Source organism: Ptychodera flava, chromosome 6 (genome assembly GCF_041260155.1).
Source record: "Ptychodera flava strain L36383 chromosome 6, AS_Pfla_20210202, whole genome shotgun sequence".
Taxonomy (NCBI): domain Eukaryota; kingdom Metazoa; phylum Hemichordata; class Enteropneusta; family Ptychoderidae; genus Ptychodera; species Ptychodera flava.
The window spans coordinates 45,516,651-45,538,243 of record NC_091933.1 but is presented as its reverse complement, the minus strand read 5'-3'; the positions used below and the strand labels follow the sequence as shown (position 1 = coordinate 45,538,243).

The 21,593-nt window shown below is 36.4% G+C and overlaps 1 protein-coding gene across 1 annotated transcript in view; it reads right to left on the bottom strand.

The window, feature by feature from the left end:
* Positions 1-906: 906 nt before the first annotated feature.
* The window catches only part of LOC139135946 (F-box/LRR-repeat protein 5-like), a 30,586-nt gene continuing 9,899 nt past the window's right edge, over positions 907-21,593 (bottom strand). Inside the window, exons 4-9 of the mRNA XM_070703731.1 lie at positions 20,548-20,727; positions 18,003-18,301; positions 17,109-17,191; positions 15,289-15,990; positions 14,185-14,423; positions 907-6,360 (exon numbers count right to left, since the gene is read on the bottom strand). Of these exons, the coding sequence (XP_070559832.1) occupies positions 14,195-14,423; positions 15,289-15,990; positions 17,109-17,191; positions 18,003-18,301; positions 20,548-20,727 (1,493 nt within the window). The 3' untranslated portion in view covers positions 907-6,360; positions 14,185-14,194. The remainder of the gene's footprint in view (positions 6,361-14,184; positions 14,424-15,288; positions 15,991-17,108; positions 17,192-18,002; positions 18,302-20,547; positions 20,728-21,593) is intronic.

Sequence of the window (21,593 nt, the reverse complement as noted above, 5' to 3'; positions counted from 1 at the left end):
GTGCTGTCCATGCAGTATTTAGAAATACCTAATCAAAATCAACCATCAGCTCATATAATGTAAGATTTGCCATTTATCAAAGAAACTGTTGACTCATTTATCAGTTTTTCAGGAAGATGCAAGAGAAATTCTGTCATGCTTTTATTGGTACTGTCTGAAAGCAAGGTTCAAAGTATATCTGACCACACTCTAGGTATTGTTACAATATTCTGGCAAATACAACTGACAACCATACAAGCAACTATTCAAAAAATACAAAGTCAATAACATAATGTCTGAAAACAGTGATGCAGTCCATAATTAAACTACAAAATGTACTTAAAGGCCAAACCTGGAATTCGAATCGACCACGGTACAAACAAAGCCATGTGCGCAAACGTGCATAAACGTACGTGTATTTCCATACGCGTTAGTACACATGTGGGCTTGTTTGTACCGGCATCACGTGATTATTTGGGCGTACAGAGTCTGTAGAACGCATCGCGTCCTTTTTATTCCGGAGTAGAACCATTGACCATTGACACTTCAATTCTAGCCTGGATATTGTCAAAGTGGCTTTTCATAATTCAAATGAGGTTCTCTGTAAAAACACAGGTTCAAATCTTAATTTTTGCTCTTGGTGTGATACAAGTTACTGAGCTGGGACATTTCTGCATCAGTTTTTCACTTCCCATGGTGAAAACCACAGAGGCAACTCACTGAGATTGCTATACTGGGAAACAAATATTTTAAAGGCATATTTAAATGAAAATAACACAACACAACACAAATATGAGTTGACACTGTTTGCATATTTCAACAATAAACACAACCATCTGAGAACCACATCACAGTTAACCTCTTGGCACATCGATACACGTTAGGAAATTCATGAACACACAATAATCAGCCCATGACTTCACCTGGTGCAGATATTATGGAACATTTATTAGCATATAAAAAGAAAACATAGTAATCATATAGAACAGCATAGCCTTACTCAATAGTGAAACCTACATTATAAAATAACACTTTTGAACAATATGCAAATTTTTCAAAAATGTAAATATATGTGATCATATACGTATTGGATGTGAATGTAAACAACACAGTTCTTGATAAGCTGTTCTCTATAACCATGATTCTACATTTAATATTTTCCATGCATGTCACACGTTGAAACCACTCTGAGCAGTACAGTTCAGCTATCAACTCTTACTTTTATTCACATTCCTCTGATGTTCTAAGCTCCTTTACATCACCAAACTTGAAGCTGAAGTGCACTACGCCAACTACCAGGGTATGTGTTTTACAACTCACATTTTACAGACATCTATGCACTGATAATTTTGAAATGACTGGCTGAACAGCTTTATACATGCTACACATAATCTCCTGGGTAATGTGAAGTTTAAGGTAGTCGGGGAAGAGAAATGTGATAACAAAACCAACTGTGATAAGAAAATGTCTTTGTGATAAAGAGGATGCGCTTCTTCCAATTAAAGAGCAAGTATAATGTGTGTGTTTCTTGGTTATCTTGGTTGTTCTGAATATTAACGGTGTTTCCAGTTGTACAGGGTCTGTCAAACATATTGCAATGCCCAGAGCTCAACCTTTTCAACAGCCCATGTATAGATGATGTAATGTTTAGTTTTTCAGTGGTTATTGTGAAACAAGGAAGTTACATAAAGACTGGTTACTGGCACAACTTTGCACATGCTGTACATCTGTACACGATGCAGTGCAATAAAATCCTTGTACCTGCATGCTTTGATATGACTTCATTGTTTTCTGTGGCAAATTGGACTTCTGAACAGGAAAATGGGAGTCCAAGGGTTACACTGCTGCATGGGCATTGCATTGCGTAGAGGGAAAAAAAAAATATTTTGGTAGCATGTTGCAGGTCTTTTTAAAATGTCTGTCACAGCTACATTTTTTGTTCAGTGGTGTGTCTTTGGTCAACTAACAATACCAGAATGGTTGGTAACATTCACTGTGATGGATGACTAGATGGATACAAAGTATAGACAGTAATATTTGTGTGTTTTACAAATCAGCAAGATCATAAGTCTCCATAAATACCATGTGACATGAATGGAACACACACGTTAGAATAATGCAGGAGCTGAGATATTTTTGCCTATCTCTAAATGACTTGCACTGATACCATCTACTTGACATGAAAGTAGAATCTTTGAAACCAATTTATATTTTCATCTTTTTTCTGTTTTCAGAGCAAACAGAAAAGAGAGTGATCTCTCAACAGCATGGTCTAAAATGGAAAATATATCTCTAAACTGTTACAGATTTTAATGATTTTGCACGGATAGCAAAATCATAGTGATAGCTTATTTCTATGACAACCTAGAGATGTAGTTTTGTGGAAAATTATGACAGTAGTTACGAAAGGGCTCCTGGGTACGTACTTTCTTTTAAAAACATTAATTATGTACCAAGCAGTAAATTTTTCTTTCGCAATGCACAGTGACCAACTAAATTTAGCTTCGTGATTTTCCAGATTGAGATCTGAGACTTAATTTAGATACTCATTTTTGTCCTTTAATGAGGTACAATATTGCAACCACAATAATGAGAACTCAAAATACAGACAATGGTGCGACAAAGGTCTTTCTTGGGAAACAAACACATTCGGGACTTGATTTTCTGTGAAATGTATAGGTAACAAAGAAACATCACAACTGATGTCGAAAGATGGAAATAGCAGCCGCTTATTCTCAGCAATTCATAATCAGAACACATCATCATCATTGAGCCAATTTGAAGTAGTTGCCAGGCAACAAGGGTTGCTGAAGACAACCACTCAGGGACATCCTAATTGTTATCTTTGCATACAGCTTTTTGATTTTGAAATAAGTGAGCCACTTTCCATTGTTGGTGAGATTGGAAACTTGACTCATGACATTTATTCATGACAAAGATGCCTAATAAATGACAGAGATGCTTTTTACTAAGGAGAGATCTTTTCCCCAGATGAAGAGTGGCATGTTGTTTGTGACTGTCTCTTGTCAGAAAATCATGTCTGATTTGCACTCTTGGGATGCAAAGCTACGGTCTATTAAATTTGTATAGCTCTTTGCTACAAACTTTTTTAAGTATAATGATCATTTTGTAAAGTGGAGCTACAATTTTATGCTAAACAGTTTTGAGGCAAACGGCCCTTCCTGCAAAGGAAAAGAAACTTTCACCACAGAATGCAAAGTTTATAGTCAAAGTTGACCAGCTTGGGTACGGCCTGACTTCCCTTGGGGTTTCACAATTGTCACATCAATGGACAGTTATTATAAACTGATAAACAAAAGAGAACAAAGCTGTCTTATTACTACTGAAGTAGTGATCAAAAGTGCTGTTGGCTAAATATGTTACCACATCATATAGTCTACATCCTGTTCTCTTAAAACTAGAATTTTGATGAATTACATGACATGCATAATGTTAGAGTATTAAGACCAGGGCATTATAAACATCATTGATGTAACACAGTATATTGACAAACACAAATATTCCATTCATCAGCTTTCTTTTCCCCCCTTGTTCTCAAATTTTTTTTCAATCAAGACTGATATTTTTAATGATTTTGATTTTCATCGCCAAGAAATTGAAGTAAACCAATTGAACGCCAACAGAGATGCTATTGTTGCATTGGTAAATGTACAGAATGGAATTTCTCTTGAAACAGAATTCTAAAGTTATGGAAGGTAGTCTATGGTTGAAAAAATCTTTTCTTTATAGAAAAGTAAAACAAAACATGGATATATTATATAATATATATTGTCCGCCTGATTGTTTGGATGATGTGGCACTCTAGAAACTCTCTACACAGATATGACTTGACAGGATTCAAAAGGGTCTCTTTCTCATCATGTGGTTACTGCATAGTGAAGAGAAACAACAACAGATTGAGCTTGTCTTTATCTTTTCATGTGAGCCATGGTGCCTTGAAATGACATTGTGAATAATCATTCTTTGCTGTGAGTTATGTAGTGATATCTGTACCAACAGATAATTGTACATTTCTGTCAAGATGTATCAATGCAAATTTTCACAAATTATCTTCAGATCGGAAACTGCTGCAATCAGAACGTGCATGCTAATTTTGACAATTTACCCATGTTACACAACACTTGAAAAAAAATGCAGTTTAAAAGAAATGATGCTATCAAAATAAAAAATGACTGCTATTTTAACAAGTTTTTCTTTTGTCATGCAGCCAGGATGTGAATTGAAACTGCAATGAGGATACCTTGATTGCAGTCATTCAGTTCAAGTGATAGGAAAACCACTTGATGTTTTATCTGTCAACACCATATGTTTAGTATGAATACTGATTTCAGTATCAGTCCTCTGCAATAATTGACGGATAAGATTTCAATGCCATTTTCCATCCAAAATTCACAGAATTATAGCATTACTTCCTGATAACACAAGCCCTATTCACCTTCTCTCAATTGCTTATTATAGACATTTGTATTGCTCTACATACAAATGTATTCTTTTCAAAAAACTGTTGACGCCATTCGCATCCTGATATTGCCTCCTTGTTAAGTCTGTTGATTTTAATTCTATTGACGGCTGTAAACATTGCTTGAAAAGCCCTACTGACTTTATGTCAAGAGACTGTTCAACAAATTCTTTATAATTTCTCAAATGTTTTCTTGTGGCAAGTTGTCAGCATTGTAATACATTCCTGACACACTAGTCACAATGTATTTGGAAATATAGAAATATCGTAGTTGTCCAGGGATCTTTGAGTTGGTAAAGCATTTTCCATTTTTCATGAACTCATTAATATTCAAATCGATGAAATTCAATTGGACATATGTAACTTTCAAGATGCTGACATCTGTCATATTTTATGATTTTTGTTTTCAGTTTTGTACGTGATTCATATGGCAGTACAGCAGAACAGTGGGTACACTATCAGAATCATTAGACATACCATTTTTGCTTTATTCACATATGTGTACCACATATTAGGTTTTTTCCATCCATTCCTTGTTTTATTGATATAACCGATTTGTAAAACTATGTGGGTCAAATATTGATTTGTACAATGTAATATGCATATGCGTAATTCAGCATGGTGAAAAACTAATATTGGACAAAATCATTCTCACTTCAGAGAGGTCATGTCTTTCTAGAGTCCTAGGAATGCCAACTTGCCTTCTGTAGGCTATGATGGAAAAAGAAGACGGGAAATTCAAAATGTTTAAGAAGAACAAACAATGTGTTCTCTTCATTTACCTTTCTTACTTTAGGATTCAGTTACTGCTCCTGGACATGGCTGGGTTACATCAATTATTCATGTAAAAAGGAACAAACCATATTTTTCTTTTTAATTCTTATCTTCAAATTTAGGCAGGTATTTGAAATTCTTCAAATCAACGACTGACTAATTTCAGGAACGGAAAAACAATTTTGAAATCTTGTGTGGTGGTGTATTTTTGCAGGACACAGTATCACGTACCAGAAGGATGTATCTCATAAAATCTGACTGGCTATGCTCAAATTACAAATACCACTGATTTTCATACAAAACTTGTATCATGTGTCGGTGTGTGACAACTACTAAGTTTCAGGACAGCTAACAATGAAGGGGAAATAGTCAACTGAATGGCTATCTTGATCTCTCAAAGGCTTCAGCAAGTTACAGTTATGATAAGTAAGCAGAGGTAAAACATTTTGACAGATTTTACAGCAAGCAGCTATTTCCATCTTTCAAGTGTTGAGTTGTTGGTTTTTACTGTTTCTAAAAAAGTCAATATAGACTGCATAAATAATAACCTACTATGGCAACAGTAAAAATAAAATGCAGCTACAGAACTTGTTTTGAACAAGTTTGTAAGTGGTTGAACGGCAAAAATCATAAAGCAATGGTAAATACTTTCATTTTCTCAATATAAAACAGTAATCTGAGTAAACACAGCAATGCAGTATTTGGTTTAGGTCTATCAAGATAGGTAGCATTTCTGATCCCTACTTAGAATTAAGCCTGAAGGATGATATGACAAAAGTGTAGACACTCATGCACACAGTGCAAGAAAAATCACAATTAACCTATACCATTTGAATCACATATTAACAATAAACTTTGTGATTTGCACATCAGAGACTATAAACTGTAAATTACATGTACTTTTAATTCTCTGTTTTTCTGTATGACAAAAAAAAAGTCACTATATGTTGAAAGTATATACCAGTGAAAGCTCTGTATCACAGTGAAGGATTTCTTGATATATATGGCTTGAAGTTTTCCGCACACACTCACACGTACACAGCACTGCCTTGGTTTGCTTATCGTGCCTCTTGGTTTGGAATACAGTCTGACCTGTGTTGCCACACAGCATGACTCAAAGCATTCACCTGAAATAGATGTCAGAGAACACATGTCAATGGAATGGGATTAGTGCAGGTTTAGAGATTTAAGTTTCAGGGTTTTTGAAGCTAGTTTTATGACCATTTTATCAGTGTGAGGTCACACATCTAATTGACAACACCTTTCCCAGAGCATTCCATGACTGCTAATGTACTTCAGTACTTAGCAGAGTCCACACACAAAAGAATGGTATGTTTTATTGATGTCCACGTCGGCAGGTCTCCCTTTTGTTGTATGTTGGGGTCACTGACCTTAAATTTTTGCACGTACCAACAGGAAAGGATGTAGGAAATTTTTTTTTCACCTGCCAGTATTCAAATTTTAAATCTTTTTCATTTAAATCTTTTTCATGGGGTCAATTTCGTTTCATCCCATGCATCTGTACTTTCAGGTACCATGGCAACATGGCAAAATCAGGTCAGTCATCTTGAAATTCCTTACCCTACACTGGTGGCTAAACATCTATTGATTTTATTGATTTTGGCCCTCATGTTTATCATACACACTGGACATGGACAGTGACCAAAGTCCAAAATGCAATAGCAACACGGAGATAATCAGTGTACTTTATCTAAATTTCATCATGCAAATTAATATTTTTAACTGAAATTTGAGAGTGAATCTGAAAATCAGATTTGATGAAAGTTCTGCTTCGATTAATTTAAACTGTTGTTTGAACAAGCAATACTGGGAGAAAAGAGTAATTTATAAAGGAATCTGATAAGATTTGAAGGCTCCATTCTCCAAATTTTTAAAAAGGTGATTTTAACATATTTCATGTCAAAACTCAAGGATATTAAATCAATGACATTGATGAAACACCATTGTCGACATTTTTAGGTGACAGACATGTCAATTTTCATTTGAAAATTTCATGTTTATTTTTGACAGCCATCTTTGAAATGTTTTCAAATCATTGATAATTTAACTTCTAGTATGATCCATATGATTCAACAAAATCATTTCCTATGATGGTATTAATCATGACAGTTATCAAACTTTTGTTTACCGGACGCTCAAGTTTTGTTTACATCGTTTTTCTGTATCTGTTTACATCACAGGAAGTCGGTCGCACCCCAGAATGCGCATTGAAGTTTGATTTCACAGTCATCTGTTAAAAACTGTGACAATTCTAATATCAGAATGTTTGAGAGAATTTGCAATGGAATGATCTATATCTCTTACTTTGATAGGAAAACCTTGCCTCTCCTGATTTATTTTCACATGTGAGGACATAATAGACATGCACATGAACAGTAAAATATGCTTCTTTGAATTCTGTCACTGCTGAAAAAATATGGACACATCTTGATGGAGATATTTGCTTCAAATATCATTTAGACATAAGTTAAATAAAGTAGAATGATATTAAAGTTATCCTTATGTGGCATTCCAGTGCACTATTTTACAGTGATAAGGGTGTACACTACAGAGAAATCAGAGTTTTAAGTGTATTATCTTTGGAATCAGCCAAATGATTATATTGGGTAAGAGATATTTAACGCTGATTCACAGAGGACTTGAGGGGGAAATTCCCAGAAGACCATATCAGTGGTGAGGTCATGTAGAGATACCACTTTACAACGTCATATGCAACTCCATTTAGGATGTTGCCAGATCCTGACACTAGATGGCGCTCTTTCAGATCAGAGGAAGCACCTGTCATTGCAGAAAATTAATAACTAGTCCTCAAGTGAGCATTTATCATTGTCATTTGCCATTGGTGATAGCAGAGTTTAATGAAAAGCCAGAACAGTAAAAATTAATTTGTTTTGTGTCACAAACAGAAACAGGTTGAATAACTATTTTGAAAGTTGAACATCTAAATGCATTGCTCTATTAGAAAATTGATCAATGATATTACCTGAACCCTTGAAAAAAGCGAATGACTCACAAAATGCATAACATTAATTTAGTTTTCTTACATCTGGAATTTTCAACTTAAATATTACATGGACAAAGTGAAAATGACTGACATTCCAAAAATCTAACTTTCATCTCGACAAACCTGACGTATTGGTATTTTCAGGTAGAAATATCAGTGCTCTCATAAGATTGATTTCTTGGTTGCTTTTTTATTTGAATAATTAGGACAAATATCCTCTGGAAAGCAATATTTTTGTTAATACAACAGCAAGACTATTTGCAAAGTTCCAATTAGTTAATGGAGAATATTTCAGGCCACAACAACGCTTCAAATATTAATGCCCATGACATGCGATGTATTATTTATATGGTTGTTTTATCCCTTCTTTTGTTGATCTACTTGTGAATGTCTGGTGTGTTTTTGCTAACAGAACAAACTGCTGCTTGATGCAAAGAAAACCTTGTTTTGGGTCAATAGGCCTGACAAAAATGTATTTCTGTTTCTAAATGTATTATAAACATGCATTTACAAGTTTCATCCAATAATAATTATTTTACTTTGAAATAGCACCACTTTTAGTGCTATATGGAACACAAACCAAGATCATAACATTCATATCCTTTGCACACAAACAAATCATAACTACACAGGAAATGTTGGTTTCCAGAGTTTTTCCTGTATTACTAGTATATCTTTAAAAGAATAGATACTGATGAGAAATTTGCTTTATTTTCAATATTCAGCAAAGACGGGAGTGTTTTCAATTATTCTGATGTTTGTTTAACTTTTTCACTACAAAAGTTTGGCTAAAAAATTGGGAGAATTTTAGATGCTGAAATCACTACAGAAACACCAACTAGTTTTGTATCCCGATCACATTTGATAAATTCTTAATATGGTAAGTACAAAACGGGACAATGAAAGCATTATTTGAAAGAGAACAGTTACTAAATCATGACCTTTGGCTGAAATACAAATTTTTCCTTCAGCAGAAATTTAATTTGTCTGAATCAATACAACTGTTAAATAAATATTTCCACAAAAGTAGCAATTACACCAAAAAAGTATTAAATTACATTTCTATTGCACTATGCAGGTTCCATTTTGCCTCCGTTTATTGAAAAACCTGTGCGCAAATAAAAAATTAAACACTGCCCCTCGTAATAAGAAAACTGTGTAGATTATTCAAGCTCCTTTCCTATTTTAGCTGAACATATCCATTAGTCCAACACAAACATTGCTTGGTTGTGGGGATCTGAAAAACAAACACTATTTGCATATAACAGCGTAACATTAATGGCACAAATAACAAGATATCCTAAAACAACATGAATGCCAGTGTTTGCTTTTAGGATCAGGCTAATAATCAGATATCATTACGCAGTGCTTTCAGCCAGGGTACTGACTGGAAGATGTCACTTCATCAGAGTATTACAAAATACCAATGGGAACTACCGGATAAAAATTTATTCCATTGCTACTCTTTGTGATAAATTGTTTGTCAAAAGAGCATAATGTTTAGCTTGAAAACATACAGGAAAACTTGCTGTGACATTTATGCATGTTGCATATTTAGCGTGCATGAGTAAGAAGTTGAAGTGTGAATTATCAATAGGAAACCGATACATGTATGAAATCAATTGAAATAAATGCAAAACATGAAGGCGGCAGTGGTCAGGTTGAATTTTGTTGTTAAAAAGTGTAATTACAGTTCAAAAATATGAATGCAGAGCATTATCAAATCAATGAAAGAAAACAAATATGGAACATTGATAGCTACAATCACAAGGAAAGTTTGGCAGCAAGATAAAGGGAGGGGATCATTCCGTCGGCTGCTGCAGGACTTCCTTGTTGACAGACATTGCCTCTTCCTAGAAATTGGCGATGGATATTGAGAAAGTATGAAATAAACTCAGCATTTGATGCATGTTTTACTGTTCACCAGTTTTGTGGCTTTCCAATCACTGCAAGACTTTGCCTACAAAACTTTGGTAGTGTTCCTTACTTTATAGAAGCTGCTTAGGCTGTGTTCACCGACCAGTTTTGCTACAGCCGCCATTTTAAAATTTTGGATATGATATGTTGTGCACAGCAACAGACCTGTTGTATGGGTTATATGTGCACAACCCCAGATGCAACGACCTCACCTCCTTTTAAAAGTATTGCCGTCTTTAATTTGTGTAAATGCGGCTTAAAACAAACTGCCATAGCAGCAGTTAAAGTGCTGCATATCTCTAATTGCATCAAATTCCACAGAACAGTAGACTTGGTTTAAGTCTGTGATTTGTGAATATTTGAGTGGGGTGAACGTGATGATTTGTGTTCTCTTTTCATGTGAAACGTGTGAGTGGTGTGAACGCTATGAGTGGGATGAATGCTATACAGGGGAGTTTCTCCCGGAAGCACATGAATCCGGCAGAAACTAACTCCCTACTGCGCAGACTCAAAGGTAACGCGTTCAATTAATCGCAAAGAAACCTGGTTTGGGCTGCCAGATTCCAAATAGGTTTGCATGAAATAGGAGAGACACAAGAGAAACTATTACAAAAGATTTTTTAGAAATTCACCGACTTGAACCAAGTCTAACAGAACAGGTGTGTACACAGGGAAGGCACTCTGGATATAGGTCACATGGACAATTATTAAAAGGTCCAGGATGACATACGTAATATTATTTTCTATGTATTCTATTGCAGCGTAGGCTTGTAACAGGGATATCCGTGGCCAGCCATACATGTACTCATGCAAAATGAACATACACAGATACCCCGTATAGAATCAACCTTGGCGGCCACACTCTGGTCCTTTATTTACACATTTGAAAAAGTAGTCACTGGTCCAGTAAAGTGGCCATGCAGAATCACAAATCCACCATCTTCAAGTTAAAAATCTACGGCTTGTTCAATTTGTATGATCACAGCTACGACCTACGGGTGATTAGCGTTATAACTATATGAAGAACACCAACCCAATGCCTCCACGAGTACAACATATTTTTCAACCACCATGAATTTTCTTTTTGAAATGTATTAAAACAAAAAATTACAATTAGTACTCAAGGTATCATCTCCAGTTTGCACACAAAGCATTAATATATTCAAAACACAAAACTCACTGTCATCACATGTTAGCACGATTACGAATGGTAATTTTGTCTGTAGCCTCAATATCAATGACCTCATTGAAATCATGATCATACTCCTGCAAATTGAATATACCTAAGTAATTCCCAGATTTCAAATCATTTGATTTTCTCGTTCTACCTGACCTCATAGCATATAGAGAATACATGATCTTGAATGTAAGGTTTAGAAACTGGTAGGCTGTATTTGACAGATGTGGTTTCATGTCCGTCTGGCAGTAGGTCTCAGGTGTCCTACAGTTATTTGATGGACTACTTGCAAAGGTGTGACTTTTTGGGAATTAAAGGTATACAGTCACCTGTAATCTAAATATGCCCATATATGGTCAAAGGGGCATTCCTTGGTATTCAAAATGCCCATGCGAGGGCGCTGTTTTTAAAAAGCAGCCACCTGCTTAAAATCTGTGATTGGTTAGATTTTCTGTTTCCATGGTAACGGCGGCAAAATTGGAACAGGTGACAGTATACCTTTAACTAATAACTCTGATATGATTGATGAGCCACTTGTGTGAAAAGAAGGTATACAGTGTATATTCCATGGCAACTAATCAACCTTTAACATACATGTAAACATAGGGCCAAAGTCCCTGAAGCTACTATAGACATGGATACAAAATTAAGTATTTCCTGACTGTATGAAATTATCTAACTAAGGTCATCCTAGGGACATGTAAACCAAACATTAAAGCTGTCTGACCGGCGGTTTTGAAAAAGCAAGCGACTCAACAGTTGACAGAGCTCTGCTGTGTTAACCTTTTGTGACACATGTATTGATGAAGAAGGTGGATATCTTTGATAGCTCATTTCAGGATGGCCTGACCAAAAATGGAAAAAAATTCCGTAAAAATACAGATTTGCATATTTCATCAGACTATATTAGTCTATAATAGCAAATAAACCAGAGTTAATTACATTCTAATTAAAGTAAACAAGACTTGCTTCAATCAAGATTAAAGCCCCTGTAGCTGTAACTCTTGAAATTTGTCGACCTGAAAAAAGGCTTTCTTTTTTCTCTGGTTTTCTTTAAATTCTACTAATTTAAAGGATATAGTCTTTTACCACTGAAAAATTGGACAAGCAAATTTAAATTTTAACCGTTATTTTGATTTCCCGCCATTTTTAAAAATTGATAATATTACAAAGAAAACATAGCATATGGTGTCCCAGTGGAAAACATTCGGCACTATGCATTATATTTTGGACTACTCTGTTGTTTCTGTGAAGATTCCAATGCATATATGCATTGCGTACGTGTTTTTGCTTTTTTGCATGAGGGCGCCATTTTCTGTTTGGGCAAACATTTATTATTTATCTTGCTCAAAATTGCACATGTAGTCCCAGTGGACAGTTTATTCTACCTGTATAAACACCCCTCAATGAGTACATTCCCACGCACTTGTTTTAGTTTGGAAGTAAAATCACAAAAATAATACGAAAAAGATACAGCTATCGGGCCTTTAAGTCATAAAAAAACAGCATATCTGTCAGGTTATAAAGAATCTTGAGCTGGTTACCTTTATCAGTATTTTCATCCTATTAACCAAGCACATTTTAACTTTCAAATTAACATTGTAAGTAAGTTCTGTTGAATAAGTTGAGACTGTACGTACTCAGAGAAAGCACACTGAAGAGACAAATGTTTGAAACTTAAGAAGTTCAAGGTCATCAAAAGCATTATAAGGAATCATGTTACACTTTCATTGCACTGTTTACACAGATTGCATAATTGCTATAAATAGCACATGAGGAATCTTACAGCCAAGCTTTACCATAAAAACCCTATCACTTTGACCACTCTTTTAATTGACCACTCTATTGTTTTCCTCAAAAAGTAATCTTATTTTATCCTTACCAAGTCAACCATAAATGGAAATTAGAACTTTCTCTATCTCTATTTATTTGACCACCCTATCATGACAAACTATTATGAGCAATTTCTTTCAGATAACATAAATGGTTGTTCAGAATATCAAAGTTGGGATTCAGGAAGTTGCCTTTACATGTTTTAATCCTCCAAGATGGTAAGCATTTCACTATGAACTGTCAAAAAAAGTTGAACTTTCTGATAATTCCACACTAAAATTATTTTGGCTTTGATGATTTCCTAATTAATTCAATTATTTAAAATCTTATTAATTATTTTTTCTGGGTGAATTGATAGGGTTTATACAGTACAAGAATTATATACAATGTAAGTCAAATTTTGACCAAAAATGACAAAAAAATTCCTTAAAAATACACATTTGCATATTTCATCACAATTTGAACAAATCTAAGTTGGGTTATCCCTAGGGACCTGTATACCAAATAACAAAGCTGTCTGACCAGCGGTTATGAAGAAGAAGATTTTTTACCAAAAACACCTTTTTTGGCATTAATTTGCCTATTTTCAACAATATCAAAAAATTAAAAAAAATAGTTTCTCAAAATCATATTTTTCATCTACACAACAAATATCAAATCAGTAAGTACTGCGGTTCTCAAGATATTTGAGTGGACGGACGCCTCACAAACGGACATACATACATACATACATACATACATACATACATACAGACTGACGACGGACGCCGGACGGATACCCATCCCAATAGCTTCTATAGACTACCGGTATAGTCTATAGTAGCTAAAAACCAAATGTATTTATTATTCTATTTCACGTGAGAATGAAATGCAATGGTGTCAAATTCAGTAAGAAGAAGAATGATTCACATTACAAAGAATCAAATTCAATGCATGCATTCAGTCATGGTATTACTGTTGTACATGACAAGTTTGGAAATTACAGCAATGTACATGTACCTGGTAATTTTTACTCTCCAGATCGGCAACACACTCTCTTTCGGCACTGTAGATTCTGGCATCCACTGGCTGACTCCTGGAATGGACCCTCTGTGATGTTGTCACAGTAAAAGAACTGCTCGTGCTCTAAGTTGGGGCAAGCTTCGGCCAGCTCCTGCAAACCAGCTCCCGTCACGTTTAAACACCCAGACAAATCCAGGTGCCGTAAATTTGGCAAGCCACCGTTGCTGGCTAATGCTCTGAAACAGACCAACATTCGGTTGAAAACTAAACTGATTTCAACTGATTGAGAAACATTTTGTCCACCACAAATTTGCTTGAGACATCCATGTCATTGGATCTTCTCATCTCCATGGAACCAATGATTAAGAAGTTTTGACATATATGACACAAGAACCCATAGCATAAGACACCTCGCCATGAAAACCATTTAGATCAGAACAAGGTGATAGATGACACAAGACAACACCACAACAAAGTATTTACAGCAGAAGTACTGCACATCAACGAAAGAAAGTTACAAGTATAAGAGAAAATAGCACCAATGATGTTGTGCAGGGCATTCATAGCCTGGGTATTTAGAACGGGTATAAAAATCAACACATGTTCCATGGTGCATGAAAACCTCTGAATGGTTGGAAAGCAGTGTATATGAATACAATTAATTAATCAGTGTTACATAAGATAGAGACATGATTTTCAGAGTCAACTTTGATATTTGTACCATATGGATAACAAAAAGCACAGCCTTGTGGGAGAATAAAACATTTTATGTAACCTCACATATACTGTATACATACTCCTTCAACCCTGTAACAGTCACCATAATATCAACCTAAATAAACTGAATCTAATGTAGCTGAGTAGTGATGTTTTCTGAACTAAAAGCCTACCAACACCAAGGAAGATTTCATGTCATGGCAGTCAGAAGGAAGCTGTAAATTTTGATATACAATGATCCTGACTTGTGTTCAGTTTGACATTGTCCTTCCTCTGGGAGTTCATCAAATGGGAGCTGACACTGAATCAAACAATGTCAATGACAGGAGGCAGAATCAAACCACAAGTACTTACCTGACTTGTGAACTTTGAACTTTGACCTACCTCAACCCTTCATCAGTGATCTGATAACAGCTTGAGAGTCCCAGGAACTCCATTGGTCTTGAAGCTGTGCCTGCAGAGCCGCCACGTTCCTCACAACAACCACTGCCACAGCAGGTTTCAGTCCTAACATTGTTGTTATCAGTGAATGTCCTGCAACAGCCACTGCTGCTGTTTTTATCGCAGTCTGTTACAGCAACATGGGGTGCAGTAGTCCTATTCTTGTTGTCCCCAAAGTTGCTGTTTGATGTACTGTCACTATCAGGGCACCTATCAGCAGTAGCTGTCCTTAAACATGCAATGCATGCGCCCTCAGTGTCTGAATCAATCAAATGATTTTCATTATTATGACCATCAGCCCAGCCATCATCACATTCCTCCATTGCACCATTTGTATTCTCACATTGGTAATACTCATCTGATGAGATCTTCCATTTTGTAAATTTTCTCAACACCTCGTCGCAGTTTTCAATGGCAACTTCATCAACGTCCAACGTCCTTGTTGCCATAGAAACCTCAGAGTGTCCGTCAACATTTTCAGTATTATTATTGCCTTGGTTACAAGCATCCAGGCAACACATTTCAGCCTTTGGAGGATTCATTCCAAGAGCTGTTGTAAGTCTTATCAGAGTGGTGTCAGTGATTTTCAGGCATCCAGACAGATCCAAGTGCTTCAGCCGACTGCCAGCACCGTTTCTGCCCAGCCTAATGAGAAAACAACATCAAAAACATTCAGTGTTCTTAACATTTTTCAATGCCAATGAGGCAAATTTCAGATGCTGTGCACAAAATTACGAGCATGACGTTTGAGGTCGTACACGATAAGCAAAAATATTCCTTTGAATTTTGCATATATACTATTATTATACATCTACCATCGAGGAAAATAGAATTTTGCGTGCGCTAAAAAAGCCGTACGGAACGCCCTTCCGGTAACACGTACGGTTTCATGGCGCCCAATCCACTGCGGCTGTATCTGCGCGTTCACTGATAAACGGTTTCAAGGGGCCCATTGGACGAGTGCCAGAACATGTCTCGCAGGCGCTCTGTACCGTACGTATGTGCGTAGTGCACACACTCCAAAACTTGCAGAAGTGCGTCTGAGATAGCGTTCCACACTGGCGCGATAAAATTGGAAGAAAAATTGTTGACATTGCACGAAAACGGTCACTAATCTGACAATTTGATGCGCCTGTCAGGAATGTAAGATATATAATAATAAGGTTATCACGAAAATACCGCAAAGGATGCACTCGGACATTGGCTCCTCGCATCGCCCTCCGCTTCGCGTCAGGTGATACGCTGCGCCGATGTCCTCGTGCATCCTTTGCGGTATTTTCGTAATAACCTCATAGTATGTACTTCCATCATGAACCTTTTTACAATCAGCTTTGAGGGTAACATTACACACAATAGCAGTTGGGGCCTGTACAAAGGATAACCATTCATTTCAAATGCGTGTACACACATCTTTGAACGGAACAACACTATTCCCACAGTTCAATATTCATAGAATGCATATAAATGAAGTTTTGTCCTTCAAATACCTAACTTTTTGTTACATTATAAACATGTACATTAAGAGACTTACTAGAAAAAAGCTGTTGTTTATCCCTCTGAACACTCGGACAAAGAACCCAGAAGTAATCGAGAAACGACATAACTTGCTTCAATGGGAGCAAACTTTTTATCAACATTATCCCCATATTGCTACACACGTTGGAAATCCTGAATAGCATTACAATGGAGACAGCATCATTACTATCAGAAACAAATACTATAATTACAAAGCGAATATCTTTAATACATGTGATAATTCTTACCCTTTGAAAGCCACATCAGAAATATTGGTTTGTCTCAGATCTAAATGCTGCAGATTTGGACAACTGACGATCATCTTGTACACCTGTTGACGATGAAAATGCAGATCATACGCTGTAGCAAGAATTTATACTCTCTAAATATTTTCCCCATGTATTCAATCGGATGAGGTACATGAAATGCAACTTTACTATTCTCTTGAACTACATTTGTTGTGTGTGCTTTTAAGTGAATTTGAGGCACAGTACTGGCGATATCCCATGATTCATTCTGATTTGTACTGTTGGAGATTCCTCAGTGAAGCCTGGCATGTTTCTATGTGAAGACAAATTCATAGACAAGTTTTCAAAATTCTGAAAACCTTTTCAGTGCACAGTTCTCGATGCCCAATTTAAAATAATTTGGAAAATTATGCTTGACTGAACGAGGGGATAGCATTTTTGTAAAATTTTCCACTGATCGTGTCCTCAGCAATACAGAATAAAGTGATGGAAAAAAGACTTATTGCACCTGTTTTATTAAGCAAAAGGATATTGATTTTTCCCAAACAGAAATGACAAAAGAAATTTACATGCTACTTTTCCACAGAAAATGACTTCTTCAGTTTGTTATAACTTCTCAAAAGTATGGCATTTGTAGGACCTGCAAAATTTGACCTCTATTTCTATTTAACGTTCTTTTTTGGAATTTGTACTGAATTTGTCTACAGAACATTACTAGATATAATCAAACAATTATTTAGATGCTTAAATATGATATCTCATGTGCAGACCTGAAAAATTATAAGAAAATTAATGTGCACTGGTACAAATCAAACAGAATGGTTGGTAATTTATGTGTCTTACGGTGCAAACTGGAAGGGAAACAGTATGTGAGAGTGTAAAAAGCAAACTTACCAATCCATTGGTGACACCTTTACTCTTGCTGAGCACCAGTGTAAGCACACTGGGTCCAACCATTGGAATCAGATACTTTGTGATATCTATCAACATCTTGGCCTCGTTGCGAATACACGTTGCAGTGTAACTGAGTGTGCTGGAGACACTGTTATCGCTTTGTCCAGATTCGTCAAAGTCTGCATCATCATCAACTACCACATACAGATCGTCTTCACTTTCACTGTTGGCCGGGCTGCTGTCAGACTCTGATAATGGAACGGCAATTTCTTCGGCATTCATGCCAAACTCCCAAATGCCTGCATTGAGCCAAACATGGTAGTAACTATGCAAGTACACGTTGTATGTCACAATGAATAGATTTTTCATATAGAACGCGCCTCATGGACAGATATTTCAAGTTTCAACTCCCAAACTTTTAAAATATTCTTTTGGCCTTCCACTTGTGGGGGCTCATTTCTAAGCTTATGGAATAAATAAATTAAAGTTTGCACCAGCTTAGTTTTGTCAAAATCAAATATTTTATTCCCCCTCCCCTCCCATTCAGTGATGGCTGCCATTTTGGATTTCAAATATTGGTAAATATTGGGTAATTTGTCTTTCCAGTACAAAAATTTCTACGGTGACCCCGGATCTTTATTATTGATTTTGAAAGAGAATGGTTGAAAGTTTGCTTAAGAATGGTTTGAGAAGTCCTTCATTTTCGAGGTATGAACTATTTTAACCAGCAGCAGTCCTTTTAGAATATACAATATTATATTAACTCATGCTGAAATTCAAATCACATCCCAGTCTGACTGAAATCCTACATATTCTGAACACTGTGATTATAATTCTCTTTCATGGTAAACAGAGGGACTGTGATGGTAAGTAAATGCGCAATGACTCCTATTCAATGGTAATGAATCATTCACCAAAAGACTGATAGACTATCACAACAACTCTACACAATGACACTAAATGGACATCAACTCCCATAATGAGTAAGATATAGGCAATTTCATGAATACACATCTCCACATGTACATGTATATGCACATACAACTTCAGGGTGTGAGATTTAAAAAGTGATGGTGAGCTGAAAATCACTCTCCTAAAATTATCTGCGGGAGTGTTACGAGAGTGATAAAACTACTCCCTTGAAATGCATAGGGAGAGTGAAGCAAATAAAAAGAATTATGAAATCGTTGTCTTGTGCATTCTACTTGAGATTATCTATTTTTAGTTTTTTTTCTGATTTTTTGTTTTGGTTATATTTGTTTGTTATAGGAACTTAAGGTAAGTATTATTATAGTAAGAACCAGTATCGACAATACAGTCCTGATCACTGGACAAGTCACAAAATACAGACAACTTACTGTGCTCTGATATAACACTATCGATGTAGCACTCTGTAATTAACATTATTTATAACCACCTCTTAGCTAATTACAATCTACGATGACCATTTTCTGTTGACAAAATAATTTTTTCTTTTTATCTCTTCAGAAGTTTTACATACTTCACAATTTTCTCTTGTTGCACTCCTCTCAGAACGTCTACTTTTGAAGTTCGATATCGCGATGCTCTTTTGTTTGCAAGGCTGGTTTTCGCCCGAGTGCTCATGGGCTGAATGAGATTAACAATGGCGGCGGATACGAACGCTTTCCTCACATAGAGAGAGAAAAGTAGGCTTTGCGTAAGTTTATAAGCGCGACTGAGCACATCGTGTACCTAGGCGAGGTGGCTGTGCTCGAAAACGAAGATCAGTGCAAGTTTTGGATTCAATATCTGCTGTTTTCGGCGGAGAAACTGCATGCCGTATTTCCGAGGAGGTTTTCATAGTATGCATATGAGAGAGGCAATCGTGCATCAACGCCTTCAAATATTTCTCCAAACTGCATATTCAATTCTTGTCGAAATCTCTGTGCTCTTAATTTATCGAGAATACGGTTCTTCCTAATTATGCAGTCAGCCAAACACTTTTCAAGAAAATGAGTACGAACAAATGAGGGAGGATAGCAGAATTCGTGTTGAATGAATTGCCTGTATGATCTATGGGAGTGCCCGCTCCGGACAGCTGCCAGGCTTACGTTCAATATAGTCGTGGTTGCGTACTCTGTACAGACATCGCATATAAAGCAACACAATTTGATGAGTTTTACTTGCCACGGCCACTCCCTTGTAGGGAAAGTGTGTTTTCGGAACGCGAATGCATATACATGTATAGCAAAGCTTAGAAATAGAAGACACGGTATGGGCACACGTACGCATGGCCTTTGTTTCTCTTGTTCATATGTTCGCTACAATTTAATTAATGTTTACAAAAAAGAAGCTGAAGTCTGCAGGCTGTAGCCTGTCATTCCCATAATGAACACGTGCTCAGACGCCAGTGTTTTTACAGTGCATTCATCCTGTGAACATGTCGCAGTCCTGTCCAAGTTGCTACGCGAGCGGAAAATCGTTCGCGTGGAATTTGATTTGCGTGAGCGCTAGGCGAGCGGAGCGATCGCTTGCCTCAAATCTCGTGCCCTGATACAACACATGCACATCATTGGTCACATACCTTTAGCCCATCTGCATGGGTACAGTGCTCGCCATGTTGACCCACTGAATGCTAAATTTGACCATTGCCTGCAAACCTGGGCGCAATGACACAGATCCTTGGGACTCAAGAGAGAAAATATCTTCATGATGATTTCCGTGGGAAGAAGATGAAATAAAATGTCTTCTTCAGGTTCATCCTCTGAATCAGCAGGGAATGAAATATAGATAGATGAATTTCAATCATATCATGTTTCTTCAGTACAATTTTGTGCCTTTTATTTTCATTTAAGCTACTAGTAATTTCTCTGAGAATTTCCATCACACTGCCTAAAGTTGTCAGATTTTTGTCAGCTTACAATGATCCTAAACATGATATCTGGATAAACTGTGTTAAATATGGATCAAATCACCACTGTGCAACTCACCATGCATGGCGAATGTACGTCTACTGAAAATTCATGATTTATGAGTGGTGCGCCTTTTTGCTTCAGGAGAAATTGAAACCTACATCATTATACCAAAGACCATAAAAGTGCATTTCCAGTAATTCTCTCATGAGGGGGCTATGCTCTGATTTTCCATGTGGAAGGCAATAGTAAACCTCCCTGTGTGAAGGCACTTGTTTCATCAGCTAGTTTCTTGATTTTGATGACTAACAAGGATGCACATCAAATTGGAATTCCTATTAGGTAAATTTACAGTCTGGAAGTACTTGGCAACTCTACTTGCTTTGGGTGAGGTAAAGGGTTCTTGACTAAAATGCTTTGCAAACAGCATTGAAAAAGTTAAGACACAGAACAAAACCAAAGCAACTATTGAAAATCAAAACTTACAGCCTGTACCTACATAGTGGAGTCATCTCATAAAATTTGTCATATTTATACACTGAGAAACAAACCTCTGAGGTCATTCAAATCTTTACACTGTTCATCCAATTGCCTGTAAACAGGTCCTAATATTCACCATTTCAGAGAGTGGCTTTGGGACAAACCATTAAAGTCAAAGGGTTAAGTTGTAGGTGATTCCTTCACTTTCCTTTGTCATCCAGATCATTGCACATCATAG